The sequence below is a fragment of the Pseudorca crassidens genome, chromosome 16 (genome assembly GCF_039906515.1).
Source record: "Pseudorca crassidens isolate mPseCra1 chromosome 16, mPseCra1.hap1, whole genome shotgun sequence".
Taxonomy (NCBI): domain Eukaryota; kingdom Metazoa; phylum Chordata; class Mammalia; order Artiodactyla; family Delphinidae; genus Pseudorca; species Pseudorca crassidens.
The window spans coordinates 9519497-9537491 of record NC_090311.1 but is presented as its reverse complement, the minus strand read 5'-3'; the positions used below and the strand labels follow the sequence as shown (position 1 = coordinate 9537491).

Below are 17995 nucleotides of genomic sequence, written 5' to 3'. Positions count from 1 at the left end.
GGGCGGAGGGGAAGGAGGCCGGCACAATGTGGGGAAGTAAAAGAAGGGGGACTTCTGCGAAAGAGAGGTCCCCATCCTTGTAAAGAGTGAGGAATGCAGAGGAGGGAGGAAGAGGCAGGTACCCAGACAGACCCAGGGAAGATGTCACTGCTCTTCTGGGCACAGATGCCCAGGGAAGCCCTCAGGCCCACCCTTGTCCGTAGGCAACACTGACCCGCCCCTTCCCACCAGGGCCCCTCCCTGGCTGGCTGCTGGCAGCAGAGACCTCCCCCAGGGGCCTCCCTTGGGCTCAGCCCCTCCCCATCCCATCCCGGCCACCTAGACACACCTGTTAACAGGTATGAACGCACCGTGCTGTCACGTGCCATCAGGAAATTATCCACATAATAATTATCCACACCAGCTGTCCTCGGAGCCCATGGGACTGCACTACAGCGCGGCTGGGGTCAGGTAGAACTCGGAATAAGCTGAGTCCACGGACTGGCAAATTGATCCCGGCTCGTCCCAGGAGTCCTTAACCTTGTTGAAGATCCCAGACTCTGGGGAAAACCCGCTGTGATGATGTCATCTCCAGAGAACACAAAACACACCTCATGCACACAGCACTGTGCACACCTTGGGGTGGCCAGCTCCCGGCACAGGCCACAGACCCCCAGTTAGGACAGAACCCCTGAGGCACAGGCTCGGGACAGGCTCACAGAAGATTCTTTCACAGGAGCTCCATGTTTTTTAGTTTCATCCTCAACTCCTTTGGGGGGGCTGGGAGCCCAGGCAGCATCTGCGCCCAGGTCAGAGCCGTTGCGTTTTGTCTAATGTGTCCCTGACCCCCAGCTCAGGGACCCTCATCCAGCAGGGAGGGCGCCCGTGCCTGAGGGATGCGGGGCTGCAGAGCCCCACGCTGACGGCTGGCCCTTGATGCTGTCTCCCCAGCCTTCGCCGTGGCCCTGCAGAATCTCTACCTGCGCGAGGTAAGGGTGAGCATGGACGACGTGCTGGGCGTGCTGGCTGCAGCCCACGTTCTTCAGTTCAACAGCCTGTTCCAAAGGTAAGGAAGCGTGGCAAGGCGCGGCCAGGGCCAGCCCCAGGTGGGATCCAAAGGGGCCCTCCCGGCCCAGCTCACGGAGCATGCCTCTTCCGTGGGCTGGGACATCTGGGGTTTCTTTGCATAGAACACAAGTTTGAGTCGGCCATTAATGCTGATGGAAGGTAAATGAAGCAAATGGAAAAGCACTGACGGGATTCATTTTTCTAGAGTATTCTGTCCCTTCTCTTAGGCTTTTTCAGGGATGTGTGCTTACTGCACTCACGTCCTGAGCACAGAGGTGGTATCTTATCGCTCTTCGAGTTCCAAACTCCTGACGCAGTTCAACAGAGAGGAGACTTAGGGCAGGGATGCTCTGCCTGGCTTGTTTCACCACCCTAAGCCTCAGTTTCTTCATCTGAGGGAATGAATGAATGAATAAATGAATGAACGAACATCCCATCTTAGCCCAGAGAGGACAGCAGATGCTCTGTAAAAGGCAGGGGCAGGATGTCTTCCAGGGACCTTGCAGGTTTCCACTCACTTTCTATAGAATCCATACAGCCACATTCAATCCCAGAGATGACTTTGAGTTGGAGCCTCATTCCTGGGGGCACCTGAAATGACTCGGGCCAGCTCCTCAGGAGCATCTCGAAGCCTCGTTGGGGAGGCAGATGCCCCGTGAACCCAGGGACGCAGGCTTTCAGAGGCCTGGACGTGGCCACAGAAGACGCACGGGGGGGACCAGTCTTGAAAAGGCGCTCCAGCGTGTCGGCCTGGCCAGACTATGGGGTGGGCGGCTGGCTGTGAGAGACGGGAGGCCCGCCGTCACAGGCAGGGACAGGTCGTGTAGCGTCTCGGGGAGAACCCAGCAGTCTGGCCTTGACCCTGCAGGTGATGGGGTAAAGTCTGGGTTCTCCTGAGAATCCCCACTCCCCTTCCATTGCGTGTCACATGACTTCAGCTCCGCATAACCTTGTGACTGACAATCACTACTAAATCACAGCTTCTGCGCGCATGCGTTTCTGAGCGGCTGTTTCCTGGTGCTGTGCAGGGAGATAACTCTGGCCCCAAACGTGGAAGGCCAGCTTCCCTCTTGGAGTGGGGCATCTGGCCACCTTCTGTCTGTGAGCCTCAGCTGCCCTACGGGAGGCCCAGATTCAAAGCCCCATCTTCCTTCCGGAACCATAGCCCTGGCTTATCTGGGGTGGAACCGAGAATGGCGGATTCATTTCCTTCCTCCTTCACATGCCTTGTCTTGAATGCCGGAGCAGGGAGGGCTCTGGATACCGAGCCAAGCGTATCATTCCACTGATGAGCAAACCTAGGCTGCCTGGGGCTGATGGGCCCCGCCCGAGATTCTACAGATAACTGTGGTGGGGCTGGAATCCGAGGCGCCGGAGCCAGGCGGGGCGGGCACACAGCTGGGCTGGGTCTCACCTGCCTTTGAGAGGCTGATGGTACTGTTGGCAGGGGTGTGGCAGCGCAAGCCTCAGTGTGTGCATGTGTGTGTGTGTGTGCGCGCGCACGTGCGTGTGCACGCGCCCCAGGTCACTCTGATAGCATCACAAATCCAGGTGCTGGATGGGATCCCAAAGGTCATCTGGGCTGAACCTCCAGCCGGTGCAGAATCACCCAGATGGCTGCTTGAGTCTGAATCACGCACACTCGAGGCCGCCCGTCTCTAGGGGATGAAGCGTGTGCGTGCGGGTTACACAGGCTGCTGTTTGTTAGACTCATGCATCAGTGTCTGCTTTGGCACAACTGGGATCATGGTTGTTGGTTGTTGCCTGCACACACACACACACACACACACACACACACACACACACACACACACACACACACACCCTCCCTCCCTGAGGGTCACTTGGGTCCCTCCAGGCTCACAGGGCTGAAAGGGCATTTCCTTCCAGGTAGGGCTGAACTCCATCTGTGGGCAACTGCTTGGTGCCCTTAGAACTTCTGCAAGTGGAAATTCCCACCCTCCCTGAGCCCAGAAGCAAGTGGCCTGGGTGGCCCCAGGGCTTGCTTGGTGTCCTCCAGTCTGGGAAGCCCAGCAGTGAGTCTCACAGTGAGAAGGGGGGAGCACAGGTGAAGGTGTCAGCTTCCTGGAGCACTGATTTCTGTATCCCAACTTCAAACCCAGCTAATTCTGCCCGTGCATCTCTACTGGCAAAAACCCACTCCTGAAGAACACTGTGCCTGGTGAGGTATGGGACCTGAACCTCGCACACAGCCCCTTTCACACCTGGTTTGCCCCTTGCTGATCGGTGAGCTCGGCTCACAGCGAGGCCAGGAGCCGCAGGAGGAGAGGAGTTTTGTCTGTATATAGCAGGTATTTCCAGAAACAGCCACAGAGGCTGGCACAGAGGAGACACTCAGGGAATGGGTTTATGCTGGGAGGGCTGCTTCCTGGCAGTCTCTAGTTTCAAGGGGAGAGTGTTGGGAGGAGGCAGAGGTACCAGGCAGAAGGAGGTCATGGAAATCAAAGCAGAGGGAGCATGTGAGGAGAAGCAATCAGGGAGACTTCCAAGAGGAGGTGGCACTTGAGCTGAGCCTGAAAGGATGGCAGTTGTCAAAGAGTGAGAGAGAAGAGGACTTCAGGCAGAGGAGAGCATAGAAACTGGAATGTGCTTGGCCACTAAGACCCAATGCAGCTGGAGTTGGGGAGGGGTGTGGAAAGATGAAGGGAAAGGTGGGTGGGGAAGTTAGCGGGAGTCCAGGTCATGCAGACCTCAGAGGTCATGTGAGCAGGTTCTACCTGGTTCTGCCAGCAGAGGAGAGCCTGAAGCTTGGGCGGGGAGAGTGACCAGAGCCCCTCTGTGTTTTTGGCTGAGACCTTCAGGATGCGGTGGGGACGCGGGAGGCTGGTGTGGGCAGGGAGACCTGTGCAGATGCCCGGGTGAGAGAGAGGAGGGTCTGAACTAGGCAGGGGAAGCGGGAAGGGAGGGGAGGGGGCAGGTCTTCCAGGGGATGGTGAAGATGTAGAATTGATGGGACTCAGCAATCTCACCTGCCAGCGTGCCTGAAAGATGACAGCAGAGTCTGGTGTTTACCCAGCACAGATTTTTCCAATACTCAGGACAATTCCTTATAATGGGTATGATCAGTCTCACTATGGTGAAGGGGCCATCCTAGGATCCAAGGAGGGTGGGGCGTAAAGTGCCTTAACCATGACCAAATTGTTTTTCATTCAGTATTTCTTGCCTTGTTCTAGTAAAAGTTTTTGGTGGCTTAAAAGAATACATAAAATAACAGGGCACAAATTGTTCAAAAAGAAAAGAAAAAGGAGAAAGGAAAACAAGGCTGGAGAAGCTAAAATTACATAACCAAACCTACACTCTACAAGTGGACCATACTTTTGACTGTGAGCTCCCTAGCAGCTAATATGAAAAGGGAAACCTGATCAATGACATTAGATAAAACAAAGAAACCAAAAACTGACTTGGGAGGTAGAACCCTGGGTGTCTTCATCAGATGACATTGAGTGATGTGATGGTCAATGTCCTCAACTATATCCACAGAATAAAAGCAACGATAAATTTAATAATGTTCTTTCTTGATATTGGCAAAGTCTTCACTTCAAAATGCAACTGAGTAAAAGCTATTCTTCAGGGGTGTGGGTGTTGGTGGTAATGAGCTCCCCAGCTCTCTGCTGACCTGGCTTAATTGAAGAATACATTTCAGAATATGTGCAAGGCTTACCAGATATCCTTTAAGCCTTTGTCCAAGAGCAACATATATCTCAACTGAGTTTAGGATAACCATTGAGTAATAATGAGTTCAAGATTTTGCTTCTGTATGAGAGCTCAGTAGCTATTCTCTGGTGCCCTGTTTGATGACACGAACATGTCTTAAGAAAATTGTGCTGGAGACTAGTCTCAGCTGTGACAGGTGAGTCACTGAAACTCTCGCCCAGCATATCCACCCCACCACACACCCTGCCCACCCCAGCCCATCTCCTAGTCTTACTCCCCTCACTGCACTGCATCTGGGATCTCCTTGATGTTCCCTCAAAGTAGGGCCCCTGTCCCTGCCTCAGGGCCTTTGCACATCCTGTTTCCTCTTCTTGGAATGCTGGTTTCCCAATTCCTGGTCTGAACAGTTCTTTGTTCTCCTCCTTCAAGGTTTAAATGTCACTTTTCTGATCATCCCCCCATCAGGTCAGATTCCCCCTTTTTCACATTCCTATGGCACCTTGTTCTTTGACTTTTTAACCCTTAACACAACTGTAATAATGTGGTTACATGTCTAAATGTTTATTTAACGTGTGTTGGGCCCATTGGCTTTATTCTTTGTAACCCAAGGGCCTCGCAGGGTGCCTGGCACATAGTACCTGCTCAGTAAATAGATCTTTGATGAGTAAGTGAAGCAAGTAAATGAGGCCTAGTCGTGAAAAGGACAGAGGTTTTCATCAGAAACTTGCTTTTTGAATCTACTCTTGTACAGAGAGGAACAGGACCGGAAGCCCCTCTACAGCTCCGCAATGGTCTGTACAGGAAGAAAATACCTCCAGCAGGGGGACAAACAGATGGTCACCCTGGCTAAAATTAAAACTCAGTAAGGCACCTTTAGGTGCTTAATCTCTAAACAGTAATACTTCTCCCTGGTGCCAAGGCTACGTTGTTTCCTTCAGAAGGATGTGACCTTAGGCCTCACCTCCCTCAGCCCAGAGCTCTTTGCAACAAGCCTTGCTGGTCTTGTCCTCCAGCCAAATGTCCACATGCCTAAAGTAAGGCTCTTTTCCTTCCCTTCCCTGAAAGGTCTCTGCTGCCGGCGTGGAGTTGAGGTAAAACCTCTGGGGCTGCCCACTTCCCTAAAAGCAGCCTGGGGGCCTCCAGGAACAGCAGTTGTCTCTCTGCAGGTGTGTGACCATGATGATGAACGGACTCACGCCGAGCACCATCAAGGACTTCTACCTGGCCGGCTGCAAGGTGAGAGCAACCTGGACAGGGCACGCGGCACCTGGGGGGCCCTCAGGAGCGCCCAGACTCTGGGATTTCACGCACCAGGCCCAGCTCCAAAGAATCTGATAGCACCAACCTAACAGTGCCAAGTGAACAATCTTTAAAAATCATTTTATGTTTCAAAGAATATCTTAACACTCCAAAAAGTAGAAAAGCTTTAATCTGGGGGGTGAGGGGGTGGGGAGGGGAAAGCCAGCGTTTCTTGCCAAAACAGCAGACAACATTCCAGGACATTCTTGGTGGGGTTGAGGGAAATTTGTCGCCCCCTGGGCTCAGTCAGGGTGTCAGGGTTGGCAGTAAATGATGTAATCTAACACTCTGATTATCAGAGGAGAAAACTGAGACCCAAGGGGTGGCAGGGGTGCGGGGGGAGCGGCGTCTGTGATCGGTCACAGACCTCAGTTCAGAGATTTCAGCTTGCAAGCCCTGTGGTCAAACCACTTCCCTAGCTGTGTGACCTCAGGCAAGAGCAGGAATTTTGGAGCCTCAGTTTTTCCCTCGGTAAAATAGGAATAATAATGAACCGACCTCATAGGGTAGCAGTGAGGATTGATTTGAATCAACCTAGTGCAGTGCCTTGAGCGTAGCAAACACTCAGATAACGTGGGTTACCTGCTGCCATTTATGTTTTGAAGAAGCGCTTTGAGCAGGGCTGCAGCGCGGCCTTCCCGAGAGCACGCGTGTAGCATCGTCGCCTTCCAGAAGAGGGCGCTGCAAGTTCAGGGATTCCTTTCTCCATGCGCTTTTCTTGCCTTCGCAGTACAAGGAAGAGCCGCTCACCACTGCCTGCGAGAAGTGGATGGAGATTAACTTGGTCCCTCTGGTGGGGACGCAGATCCACCTCCGGAAAATCCCGCAGGAGCTGCTCCACAAAGTGCTGAGGTCCCCCAGGTGAGAGCTGGCTCCCGGCAAGCTGCCCCTGGGATGGGGGGAGGGAGGTGTTAGGGGGGCCTGCGTCCACACCCCTGCTGGACATGCCCAGTGTGCAGTGCCTTCTCCATCCCAAACGTCCCTCCCTCTTGGACAGCCTGGCCTCGGGGGGGGGCCCAAACGTGGGTACTGTACTCGGGCATGGGGAAGAGTGCTATTCATCAGAGTAGGGACCCTCGGGGTGCCCGCTGTCTCATTACCCACCTGGTAATTAATTAATTGCCTAAATAATTTTTTAAAACTCTGTCAATATTAAGACACATTCATTGTGGAAACTTTGGAAACCAGGGAAAAGGGAAAAAGGAAAGAGCTCTCACCCCGAAATCAGTTTTTATCTCCAGCCCTGAACAGCTCTAGACTCAGACATACCACTGCCGGTATGAGCTCTCTGACAATTAAGGCTAAAACCCAACTCTTGGTGCCCTGCCCTTTACTGCACCCCCCGCCCAGTGTTCCTTGACGAGCTGCTCAAGCTCCTGGGAGACCACTTCATCCTCCCGCACAAGTGCAACCCATCTCTGTGGGCCTCTGCGTGGGCACCAGCCGGAGGCCAACCTTCCAGGTCTCTCATCTGGACCAGCACAGGGACCTCTACCTCAGGGTCTTGGTCTGCTCCTTACCCTCTTCCAGTCGCATCTTTAACCCAGGGGGCTTTGGCTCTGCCTATCCTGCTGCTCTGTGTTACCCATGTGGCAACCACAGGGCTTTCCTTAGACTCCGGCCAGTGCCTGGCCTTTTAGGTTATTTCCAGTGTTTCACTGATATAAATAGTACCTTCGTGACATCGTTCAACGTACATTTATTTTCATCTCATATTATTTTCCCACAGAGAATTCCTAAAAGTGAAATTACCAAGCCAAAAGGACTTTGTTTTTATTAGTATTTAAAAAAATATTTTATTTGAAAATAATTTCAAACAAATTAGATAACAAGAAAAGTACAAAGAATATCTCAGTACCCTTTACCCTGCTTCGTTCAATCTCTGTCCTGTTTGCTTTATCATTTGCATCTGTGTGTGTATCTATTAACACACATTTTTTAACCCTTTGAGGGAAAGTTGCATATATCATGTTCCCTTACCCCTGAATGCTTCAATGTATATTTTCTAATAAAGAGAATTCTTCTGTTATAATCCCAGTGCAGTTAACAACTTCAGGAAATTTGACATTGATGTGATACCTTACACAAGTGATGCATTGACTCAACACTGTCCTTTATAGCATCTTTTTTCCTCCAATGCAGGATCAGGTTAGGAACATGTATTGCATTTAGTTGTTGTGTCTTTGGGGGACTTTTTAAAAGGTTCTTGATACCCACTGCCAAGTTACCGAGATGGTATTCCCTTTGGGTGAATTACAAAACTGAAGACAAAATTCTACGAAAAGTTATGATGGTATATTAGGAAATAAATGTTTCCTCATGCATGTGTGGTGGAAAGCGTTCCGATTTCAGGAATTAGACCTGGAAGGATTTGTTCTCCTGTTGGTTTGAATTGACTCAGTAGCTGGCAATGCCCTCAGACTTACAGGGAAATGAGGTTGACAGAACAACGTTCTGGGTTCTGGTGTTGAGGGAGACCTCTAACCTCTGTATTATCTAAGAAGACCTCAGGAACTCGGGCCCCAAGAGCAATGCCAGGCCCTGCCAGGGGGGAGCCGGGGGCTCCCAGGGTCATTTTGCCCTGCTCTCCATGGCTTTTCCACAAGCGCTTTCTCCCCACCCTCCATGGAGCAAAGGTTGTGCAACCCTTGAAGAAAAGATAAACATGACAGCCCTTAGACTTTTCATGACATTGTCCCTCCCTTGGAAAGCCTGAGCTGTCTCACCCCGGTAACATTTAACCAAGGAAGGGAAAAAGAATGTCTGACCACAACCAGAATGTTAGCGATGGGATACGCCCTAGAAAAGGCTGGCTGGGCAGGAAAAGAGGTCAAGAATATTACGTGTCAGGCGTCTAGACTCACAAGTTTGGGGAGACATGACTGATGTGGACACTGGGTCCTGCTCCTCTGGCTTCACCCCAGGAGCTGTCTGTCTTCACAGACAGTGCCGGGCTACCTGGAGGGAGGGAAGAGCCTGGGAGGCCTCAGGCATGTCGTCAGCATGTGTGCCCCAGAGGGACCAGGCCCTCAGCTCCTGGACCTTATGCTGCCGTCTTGTCTTCCGAGGTGAACTCTCCTCGCCTGGTTGACGTCCAGCTGCCTTGAAGCTGGAGGGAGGTGGGGAACAGAGGGCATGGAAAGAGGGGCCTTGGGCCACACCCAGCGCCCGGGGAGATGGTTAGAAATTTACCAGGCTTCTCATCTTAGTGGCTGGTGGGCCTGACACCACGGACCACACCTGCTTAAGAAAGGAGCTTCGGGTGAATTAACTTTTACTGAGCACTTCTGGGTGTGTGCTGTGCTGTGTGCACTGTCCCTTTTAATCCCCACAGCGCTGTGCGGTAGGTACAATTATTGTCCCTAAGATAAGAGGGATGATAAAAGACAGGGCTAGGCTCGAGCTCAGGGCTCCGGTTTCCAAGGTCCAGGTCCCACCCTCACTGCTGCACCGTCTCCTCATTTGTAACAGAGGCCAGGTTTCCCAGCAAACAGAACTCAGCGAGCACTGGGTTGTCCTGGGAAGTCACATGGCCCCAGGGCATCTGTGCAGAAAGGCCAGCTGGGGGTCAGGGATGGAGAGTCCCTCAGCCCCACTTAGCGTAGACTGTGACCCATCCCTCGCTCGTGGGCGTGGTGCTTGGGTCTCTAAGCCTTTTGGGAACAACATCTGTCTCAGCAGGTGCTTCAACTTCAAGGCCATTCACCTTCCCCATCCGAAGTCCCTTTGACCTCATCTTCCTTTGAGTTTTCTTTCCATCTTGTAAATGACCTGTGGTAAAACACACAGTTTCCCTGACCTCCTGGGCCTCTGGTTTTCAGTCAGTTTTCTCCTTAAAGGTCACCACTCGGTGACCCTGTTTCACTCACTCTAACATTATGAAAACTTCATTCTGAATTCTGTTTTTCTGGAAGCCAAGCTCCTTGTAGACTTAGGAGAATGGAGGACTCAGAGGGCTGTCTAGTTCCACCTGCACGAAAGGCTGCCCTGCAACCAGGGGGGCACGTGTCCCACCACCCCCAGACTTCCTGTCTGTGATGCAAAGAGTCTTGAGGGCTCAGGAATTCCCTGAGAAAAGCCACCGTGTCCTCCACGGCATTTGGAACACCACTGGGCAGCCCTCTCAAACAGTATTTCCTGCAGCTAATGCTTCTCTGGCTAATAACAACAATACCTACCAATTATGAAGCACTTGGGGTATACAGAACACGCAGAGTGGGTTTTCAGGTCTAATTCTTACGGCAACCCAGGGAGGTATTCCTCGTGTTTGTCCCTGCGGAATGGAGATTATAGGACGTGAAAGGATTGCTCCTGCCATGCAGCAAGAGGGTTGGGAATTGAACCCAGGTCTGAGTGGCCTCAATGCCCGTGGTCATTACCAGCCCACTGGTGTGCTCTGCTCCAGGCTTTCTTATTCCTTATTGATGGTCAAGGTCAATAAGGACATGGAAGGTCATATTTTTGATTATAAAAAAAGTTACAGAGGTAGGAGGATAATGCAAAACACAATTGGACCCACCTCCCCAAATGAACAGATGGTAGCATTTTGTCGTAAGTTAAGAAATAAAACATGACCAGGAAAGCAGAAGTCCGCTGTGTGCTCCGCCCAACTCCCCGCCCAGCCCTATTCCCCTTCCTTCCTCTTGGCCTCCCTCCCTCCCTAAAGTGGAGGATTTGTGTGAATCCAGTCCATGAGATTATATTCTTGTTACATATATGTACATGCGAAAATAATGCACAGTATGGTTTTGCAAAGGTTTAAATTTCAAATCAACTTCTTCATAGTGATTGCACTGATTGTGACCTCCTGCAACGTACTCTGTTCACTAACATCACGCGACGTGTTCTCGCCGTATTGATATGTATGTACCTAATTAGCATTTTAAATTTTAATTGTTGTACAGGGCTCTGATGAATGAATAGACAGCAGTATTTTCATTCCCTTCCTAATGGCCTTTTGTTTTATTTTGCTTCATTTTTGTGATGACAGTCAGAGCTGCAGTGGACATCCTTGTTCATATTTTCTTGTTCACTTGGGCACGGCTTTCTCTATGGTCTGTGTTCAGAAGGAGATCTTTATTGTTTATACACAGTTTTCTCAATAAAAATAGAGGACAATGTCTTGTTAAAGGCATTTTTACACCAGTGACATCCCAATGGCTACTTGTGAGCCCCAATAAGAACATGTAGAACAGCCCAGATGTTCGCCTGTGTCGGGGGAAAGTTTAGGATCTCTGTGAGTTCCGTCTTAATTCAGATCATCAGAGCTCTTAGGTAAATGGAAATATGTTTGAATGTCCTCAGCGTGATTATTTCCTGTAGGAACTAATACTTTAGGGTACTAATACTTGGCCTAAAGACAGAGGGCTTTATTTCAATAATTACCCTTCATCATAAAAGTAAAACCAGGGTCCTGATTCAGGAGCTCCCAATTACTGCCCTTGTGTTGGTAAGCTCCTCTTTGGTAAGATCTCAAAGAACTTTCTGGGCTTGAGGACCTCAAGCGTGGGTTCTGCACCAGAAGATACGTAGCTCCCCAGCCCAGCAGTGGTCGAAGAGTTCCTTGTGGGGACATCATACCAAGTGATTCTGTGATGTCTCCTCTCTTGGCTCACCGTTATTGCCCAGACAGTGACAAATTTGGTCACTGTCTGGCCAGAGTCAAAGCCCACGCATTATAGGTGCCTAAAAAAATAAGAGGAAAGAGACCGTTCTACTGTGTCCAGAAATAGCGAGAGGGGCAGGAGAGTGACATTCCCATTGCTCTTTATAGAGTCACGGTTTAGCTTGGTTTCCACCCACCATGACCACTAAAGTGGTGGTTGAAGAGGCTAGGGTATACTTTGAAGCCAGGGTGCATCTCCATGGTCAGAGACAGAAAATATCAGTGGGTTTAAGAAACATTGAAGTGATTCAGAGAAGCAAGTCGGCGGCAGCTCTTAGAGGAGCCATTTGGGAAACATCCTTTACAGAGCTGATTCCATGGAGAGCAGCACCCAGTTCTCCTTCTCCCTTCTTCCTGATGAGATGCCTCGTGCGGCTGCAGGCACAGTGTGGGCTCTGGAGCCAGGACCCAAACCTCTCGGTGGGCCACTCGGAGCCCTGCCACCCAGGAGTCAGAGCTGCTGCCCCCTGAGCCCATTACTGTGCCCAGGCACTGCTCTATGTGTGGTCAGCTCAATAATGGTCCCCCAAAGATGTCGACATCCCAAGCCCTGGAACCTGCGAATATGTTAGGTTGTGCGGCAAAGGGGAATTGAGTTTTCAGATGGAAATAAGGTTGCTAATTGAATGAGCTTGGCTTGGGGAAGTTATCTTGGATAATCCGGGTGGGCCCAGTGTAATCACAGGATTCTTCAATGTGGGAGAGGCAGGAGAAAGAGTCAGAACCAGAGAGAGATTTGAAGATGCTGTGCCGCTGACTCAAAGACGAAGGAAGGGGCCGCAAGCCAAGGGGTGCCAGTGGCTTCTAGAAGCTGGAATAGGCAAAGCAATGATTCTCCCCTGGACCGTCAGGAAGGAGCAGGGCCCTGCCCACACCTTGATGTTAGCCCAGTGAGATCCATTTTGTACTTAGGACTTCTGGAGCAATAAGATAATAAATTCGTGTTGTTTTAAGCCACTCGCTCTGTGGCAATTTGTTGCATCAGCAATAGGAAACTCATATGACGTGTCGCCTCACATGGCCGTCACAAGTATCCTCTGAGCAACTGCTATAATCACTGCGTTACAGATGAGGGAATTGCAGCTGCAGGGCCAGTTAGCCTGCAGGAGGTTCCACAGCCAGTCTGGGGCAGAACTGACCCCTGCCCAGGTCTGACCTCAGAATTGTGTGACTTTGGATAAGTTATTCACATTTCAGCCCTCAGTCAGGGCCGGGACTGGAATATGACCAGTGAGGCACTCAGCTCAGGTGCAAAATTTAAGGGGCACGTAAAAACCTCAGTCATTGAGATAAAATGTATTTTAATGCAATATTTTACAGTGAGAATTCATGCCAACAAAACCCCATGATGAAGAAAACATTAAATTTTTAAATAAACGTAGGGTCAGTCCAATTTCCACATCTATAAAAGTAAGGAATATATCCCAACTCTGCAGGGTTGCTGTGTGGAATTAAATTTAAAAAGTGGAATTAAATTTAAAAAGTACGGAAGCGCCTTGGGAACACTGTCTCCTGGTAGGAGCTCATTCAGTGATAGCCATTGTTTAACAGCAGCACAGCCAGTGGGTGAAAACACAGGCTCTGGTGGTGACAGGTGACTTGAGGTTCACAGTCCAGCCATGCAGGTTACCAGCTGAGTGACCCTGAGCAAGTAACTCGATATGTGGGTCCACCTACAGACTCAGGGTGGTATTGCCTCCTTCCTAAACTCACTTATAATTTTTCCGTTTTTTACACACTGTGGTTTTGGCTGCGCCTAAAATTACTTCTCAGTCTTTTCTTTTGGCCAGGTTGTTTACCTTCAGCGAGTTCCGCCTTCTGAAAACACTTCTTTTGTGGGTCTACTTGCAACTAAACAGCAAAACTCAGACGATGCCGACGTACGAAACTGTGCTCTCATTTTTCAGCAGGTAACGTGACTTACTGTCGATTGATGAATAGTACATACACTGTTTGTTTGCTCATAATATCATGGGGGAAAGCATCAGTGATATTTTTCATAGCATCATTCAGCGTGCATAGCATGCAGTTTTCTTAAGGGATCTAAGATTATGGGATAACTTTGAACCACCAGATTACTTGAAAAAGTGAATAATAGGTGTTATAATATGAGATAGTCCTGTGCCTTTGAGCACGTGTTCTGTGTCCAGTAAAAGACATGATGCAAAAGGTGCGCTTTTTATTCAGGAAAGTTACCATACCGTACTGGCCTTAAAAAATTTCATACTTAAAATGTACCTAAATCAGACCAGATCGTTCTCATTTATATTTCACTAGTTAGCCTACAACATTCTGAATTTTCTGGACAAATGAAAAAGCATTTGAGTGTACAAAGATTTCATAGCATTAATCTAGTCTCTTAGAATGTCTAAATTTATAAATTCTAAAAGTTATATATCTCAACATTCAAGTGAAAAATAACAATTATCGTATAAGAATGGGCACCATTTCATTATGCTTACTAAATGCAATAATTCTGATAAACACTTTCTATTTGTAATCTCATTTAATCTCCCTAGTACTCAGGGGCTGGTTTTATTAGTCCCATGTTACAGATGAGGAAATTGAAGTAGAGATGAATACCTTGTCAGAGATCATACAAGTGATAAAGGACGGAGCCTGACTTGAACCCAGACCTGCCAAATCCCAAGACATTTTGCTGCCCATTCCTAGGATGGCAGGGAGGATTTCTCTCTTGTGCCCGCTGCAGCTGGTTCAGTCGTGAATCCCTGGGCATGGTGTCTAGAAAGATCCTGAGGCTGCCTCTAGGTTCAGTGTTGTTGTCAGCCAATTACTTCTAAAATTGCCTGGCAGTGCATCTTCTTCCCCTCCCTGTGTCCTCCTCTGCCTGTGTTTTCTGTCTGTTCAACCCCACTGGCAACGTCAGCTGTGGCAGCATGGGACAGGGGGACAGGGTGGGGGTGAGGGTGAAGGCAGTAATCCATCTGGTGTCTCTTTAGCTTCTGTTAAAACTTTGTAAATACACTCGCATCATCCAGGCTGGTTGCAGAGTGTGATGGGCCCGTAGCCAAAGACAGCGCCAGGAGGATCCGCCCTAGACGGGCAGGCTTACCTTCACGATCAGGTTTACGTTCTGTTCCCCATATCGGCAGGGACGGGGGCTTCCAAGCAAGATAAGGTGCATTCAGGGGAGTCAAGAGATTCCTTTTCTTTTGCACACGTGACTTTAGCAGATAAACACATCTTCCGTGTGTTCGTCAGCACATCAACCTGTTTAAGCCAAGTTTTGCTTGCATTGTTCTGACGCAGTTAATCCTTTTCTGGAACATCTGTGCACCATGTCAAGTAAAGAGCCCCTTTTTCCTGTCTCGTTATTTGGGGAAAGCAATGTTCATTGCCAGAATGACACGTCCTTGCTTAGTTTCTATATAATTTGCTTTGAACCCAAGTGTCTTAGATACACCCTCTCCCACTCTTTTAATAGCCCAAAAGACACTTTTTCTGATGAGTCATACACACCAGGAAAAGTCGCTGTTTGGCACCAGGTTAGCTCTCCTACTGGAAATGTCTAGAACTGGGAGATAGGAAATGAGCTAGAATGTGGGTGATTCATTGGAACTGTGTTTTTACTGTGAGAGAAACAAGTGGGAGTGAGAGAGCGAAGGCATGTGGCCTGCCTGAGCTGGGGTCTCCAAGGCTCCCCCCGTCCTCGGGTGTTCCTTACCAGCATAGCTTCTGCATTACTCCTGAATCGACATCGATTCCATTTTGACCCCAGACCTCAGCCCTCCACACGCATTTCCCCAAGGCCCCCTGAGCCTGCAAGGTTTCCCTTGTTGGAAACCATTCGTGTGTCTCCAAATGGTCTTGCTGCCCAAGCTGGGATGCTGTCCTCTACCTGGAGCCGTGTTCTCAGACTCCTGCCCTACATCCCTTCTTCCCTCACTCCCTCTCGCTCCCTCCAGCAGGCTTGGTGTCCCCTTGGGAGAAAAGACGAGACAGTCTGGAACTCAGATGCTCTTCCGCTCCGTGGTCACCCAGGCTTACCTCCGACTTAGAGGACCGTGGTCCATTTTTAGGACCGCGGGTGGTTCGCCTCCCGTCCCAGCTCACTCTTCTGCCCATAAGGTGCTCCATGGTCAATGGCCTCCACCTCCCAAGTGCTTGTCCCCTGAGTCCCCGAGGGACTCCTTAGCCGAGGGGTCAGCACTTGCTGCCCCGGCTCCCCTGACCCCAGCCTGCTCTGCTTCCTCTTCTGAGTCCATCCCGGCGGGGCCTCCCTAGGAGGCTTGCCAGCCAGGCCCTTACGAACACCTTGGTGGGTGCATACGTCCTGTCTCCCTGGGTAGGTTGTGAGCAGCTTGTAGGAAGGGTTTACAATCCTTTATTGCATCCTCAGCTCACCTGGCACCGCGCATATAACAGCTTATGGAATGATAAAATTCCATCAAACATTTCTACAGAGCTGGGTTGCCCCAGCTGAGAAATGGGTCTGACCATGCTAACGCCAAATTCAGAGAACACCATGTCTGCGGCAGCTCGAAATAGGAGGGCTGGCAGACAAGTTTCCATTTTTACTGATGGGTAGGGCCTGTTCGGTGGACGAGACTAGGAAGAGTTCTAAGGCTTTCTCGAGGCTCAGTGAGAAATAATGTCTCGATAGTTTGGTGATGCCTACCCTAGACATGGGAGGGGGCAGCAGTGGTGCCCAGGCTCTGTGCTGGCCTGAGGATCCCTGGGGCTGAGCCTGAGGGCTTGGGCTGCAGGAAGGCACCTCTGCTCCAGTGGTGGAAGGGGTGGAAGTGGTGGAAGTGTGGGAAGTCACGGTCAGCCTGGGCCGGAACTGAGTCACCAGAGGAGCTGAGCTCCACAGTTCAGTGAAGACAGAGGGAACAGCTAGTCAAGGAAGTTTCCACAGCCACTGACAGGGACATTCCAGGAGCATTAGAAGGTGGGGCAGATGAGCAGACCCTGGGAGACAGTACACAGGCTTGTGTATGAGAGCCAAGGAATTTGGCTGTTTGGCCCAATTTTTAAAGTTTCATCTGTTGATGAAATAATTGAAATGACAGAGTGGTTTATAAGGTATTTCCCAGGTGGGGGAGCAGAGGTCAGAGTGGACCGTCACAATATGGGGACCTCCAAAATGGGATTGTGCTTTCATAATGTGGCAGCAGCGGGACAAGCTGCCCGAATGTTAGACCGACCAGGAATGAGGCAGAGCTGCAACTCTGGGTGTGGCCTTGGCTGGCCCAGTATCCAGAAAGGAGGGTTTAGAGCAGCAATTGAGTGAAATAGATCAAATACTCCTTTTCTCAGCTGTCTTAGCAACGTCTTGAGCTAGGAGGGAAGGTATTTGAATAGTTAACTCCTTCAGCACCGCTGTACCTGCAAATAAAGACATAGGTCCAAGCCTTTTCTACTCATCTGTATTCTTTTATTCATTGATTTTTTTTCATTCATTCAACAAATAGTTATTGAACATGTGCTCTATGCCAGGGGCACCGATGGACAGTGAAAGGGGCAGTTTCTCTGCCTAGCTCCATGTTTAAGAACATCTTCAAAGCTTATTTTCATTGTTGTCTAAATACATCAATATAGAAAGGGAACATGCGTGTGTGTATACACACACACACACACACACACACACACACACACAGCTGTTTTCCTGGCAGTGGTTAATTTAGAAATACAAATAGGCTGTCCAGAATTTAATTTAACATTTCCTTGTAAGAAAAACAAGAACTGTAAGCAAAACCATTGCCTTCATTCGTCCACAGAGGAAGTCATCGTTTTGTTTCACTTAGCAGTCTTAGAAGTCCGTGGGGGCTGTAAAAATTCATCAATTGGAGAAGAGCCAGAGACAAGCAAATTTTCTACTTCTTTGTAAAGTTTTTTTTTTATGTGGACCATTTTAAAAGTCTTTATTGAATTTGATACAATATTGCTTCTGTTTTTTATGTTTTGTTTTTTTGGCCCCGAGGCATGTGGGATCTTAGCTCCCCGACCAGGGATCGAACCTGCACCCCCTGCATTGGAAGTTGGAGTCTTACCCACTGGACCGCCAGGGAAGTTCCGGCACTTTTTTTTTTAAGTACATTTTTCATCAAAATATAAAATACCTACAGCAAAGTGCACAAACCTTAAATGAACAGCTCAATGAATTTCCACAAAGTGCTCACACCTGTATAACCAGCACCCAGACCAAGAAACAGAACCTAACCGGCCCCCTAATGTGCCTTATTTCGGTCACTACCTCTCGCACACCAAGGTGAACGGGTATCCTGGCTTCTTTTACTATGGAGATGTCTTGGCTGCTTCTGAATTTTAAATAGAATCTTATAGCGT

General features: G+C 49.6%; 1 protein-coding gene and 1 long non-coding RNA gene across 7 annotated transcripts in view; one reads left to right on the top strand and one right to left on the bottom strand.

Annotated features, from left to right (window-relative positions):
* The window catches only part of BTBD16 (BTB domain containing 16), a 42946-nt gene that overhangs the window by 4359 nt on the left and 20592 nt on the right, over positions 1-17995 (top strand). For all 6 annotated transcript variants that reach the window (XM_067709167.1, XM_067709170.1, XM_067709169.1 and 3 more), the window contains exons 4-7: positions 931-1045; positions 5889-5958; positions 6752-6882; positions 13477-13596. In XM_067709167.1, the coding sequence (XP_067565268.1) occupies positions 931-1045; positions 5889-5958; positions 6752-6882; positions 13477-13596 (436 nt within the window). The remainder of the gene's footprint in view (positions 1-930; positions 1046-5888; positions 5959-6751; positions 6883-13476; positions 13597-17995) is intronic.
* On the bottom strand, positions 6600-7672 carry LOC137208683 (uncharacterized). The gene is made up of 2 exons (XR_010935726.1): positions 7542-7672; positions 6600-6910 (listed from the first exon to the last, which is right to left on the bottom strand). It is a non-coding gene; the product is annotated as an uncharacterized lncRNA (long non-coding RNA).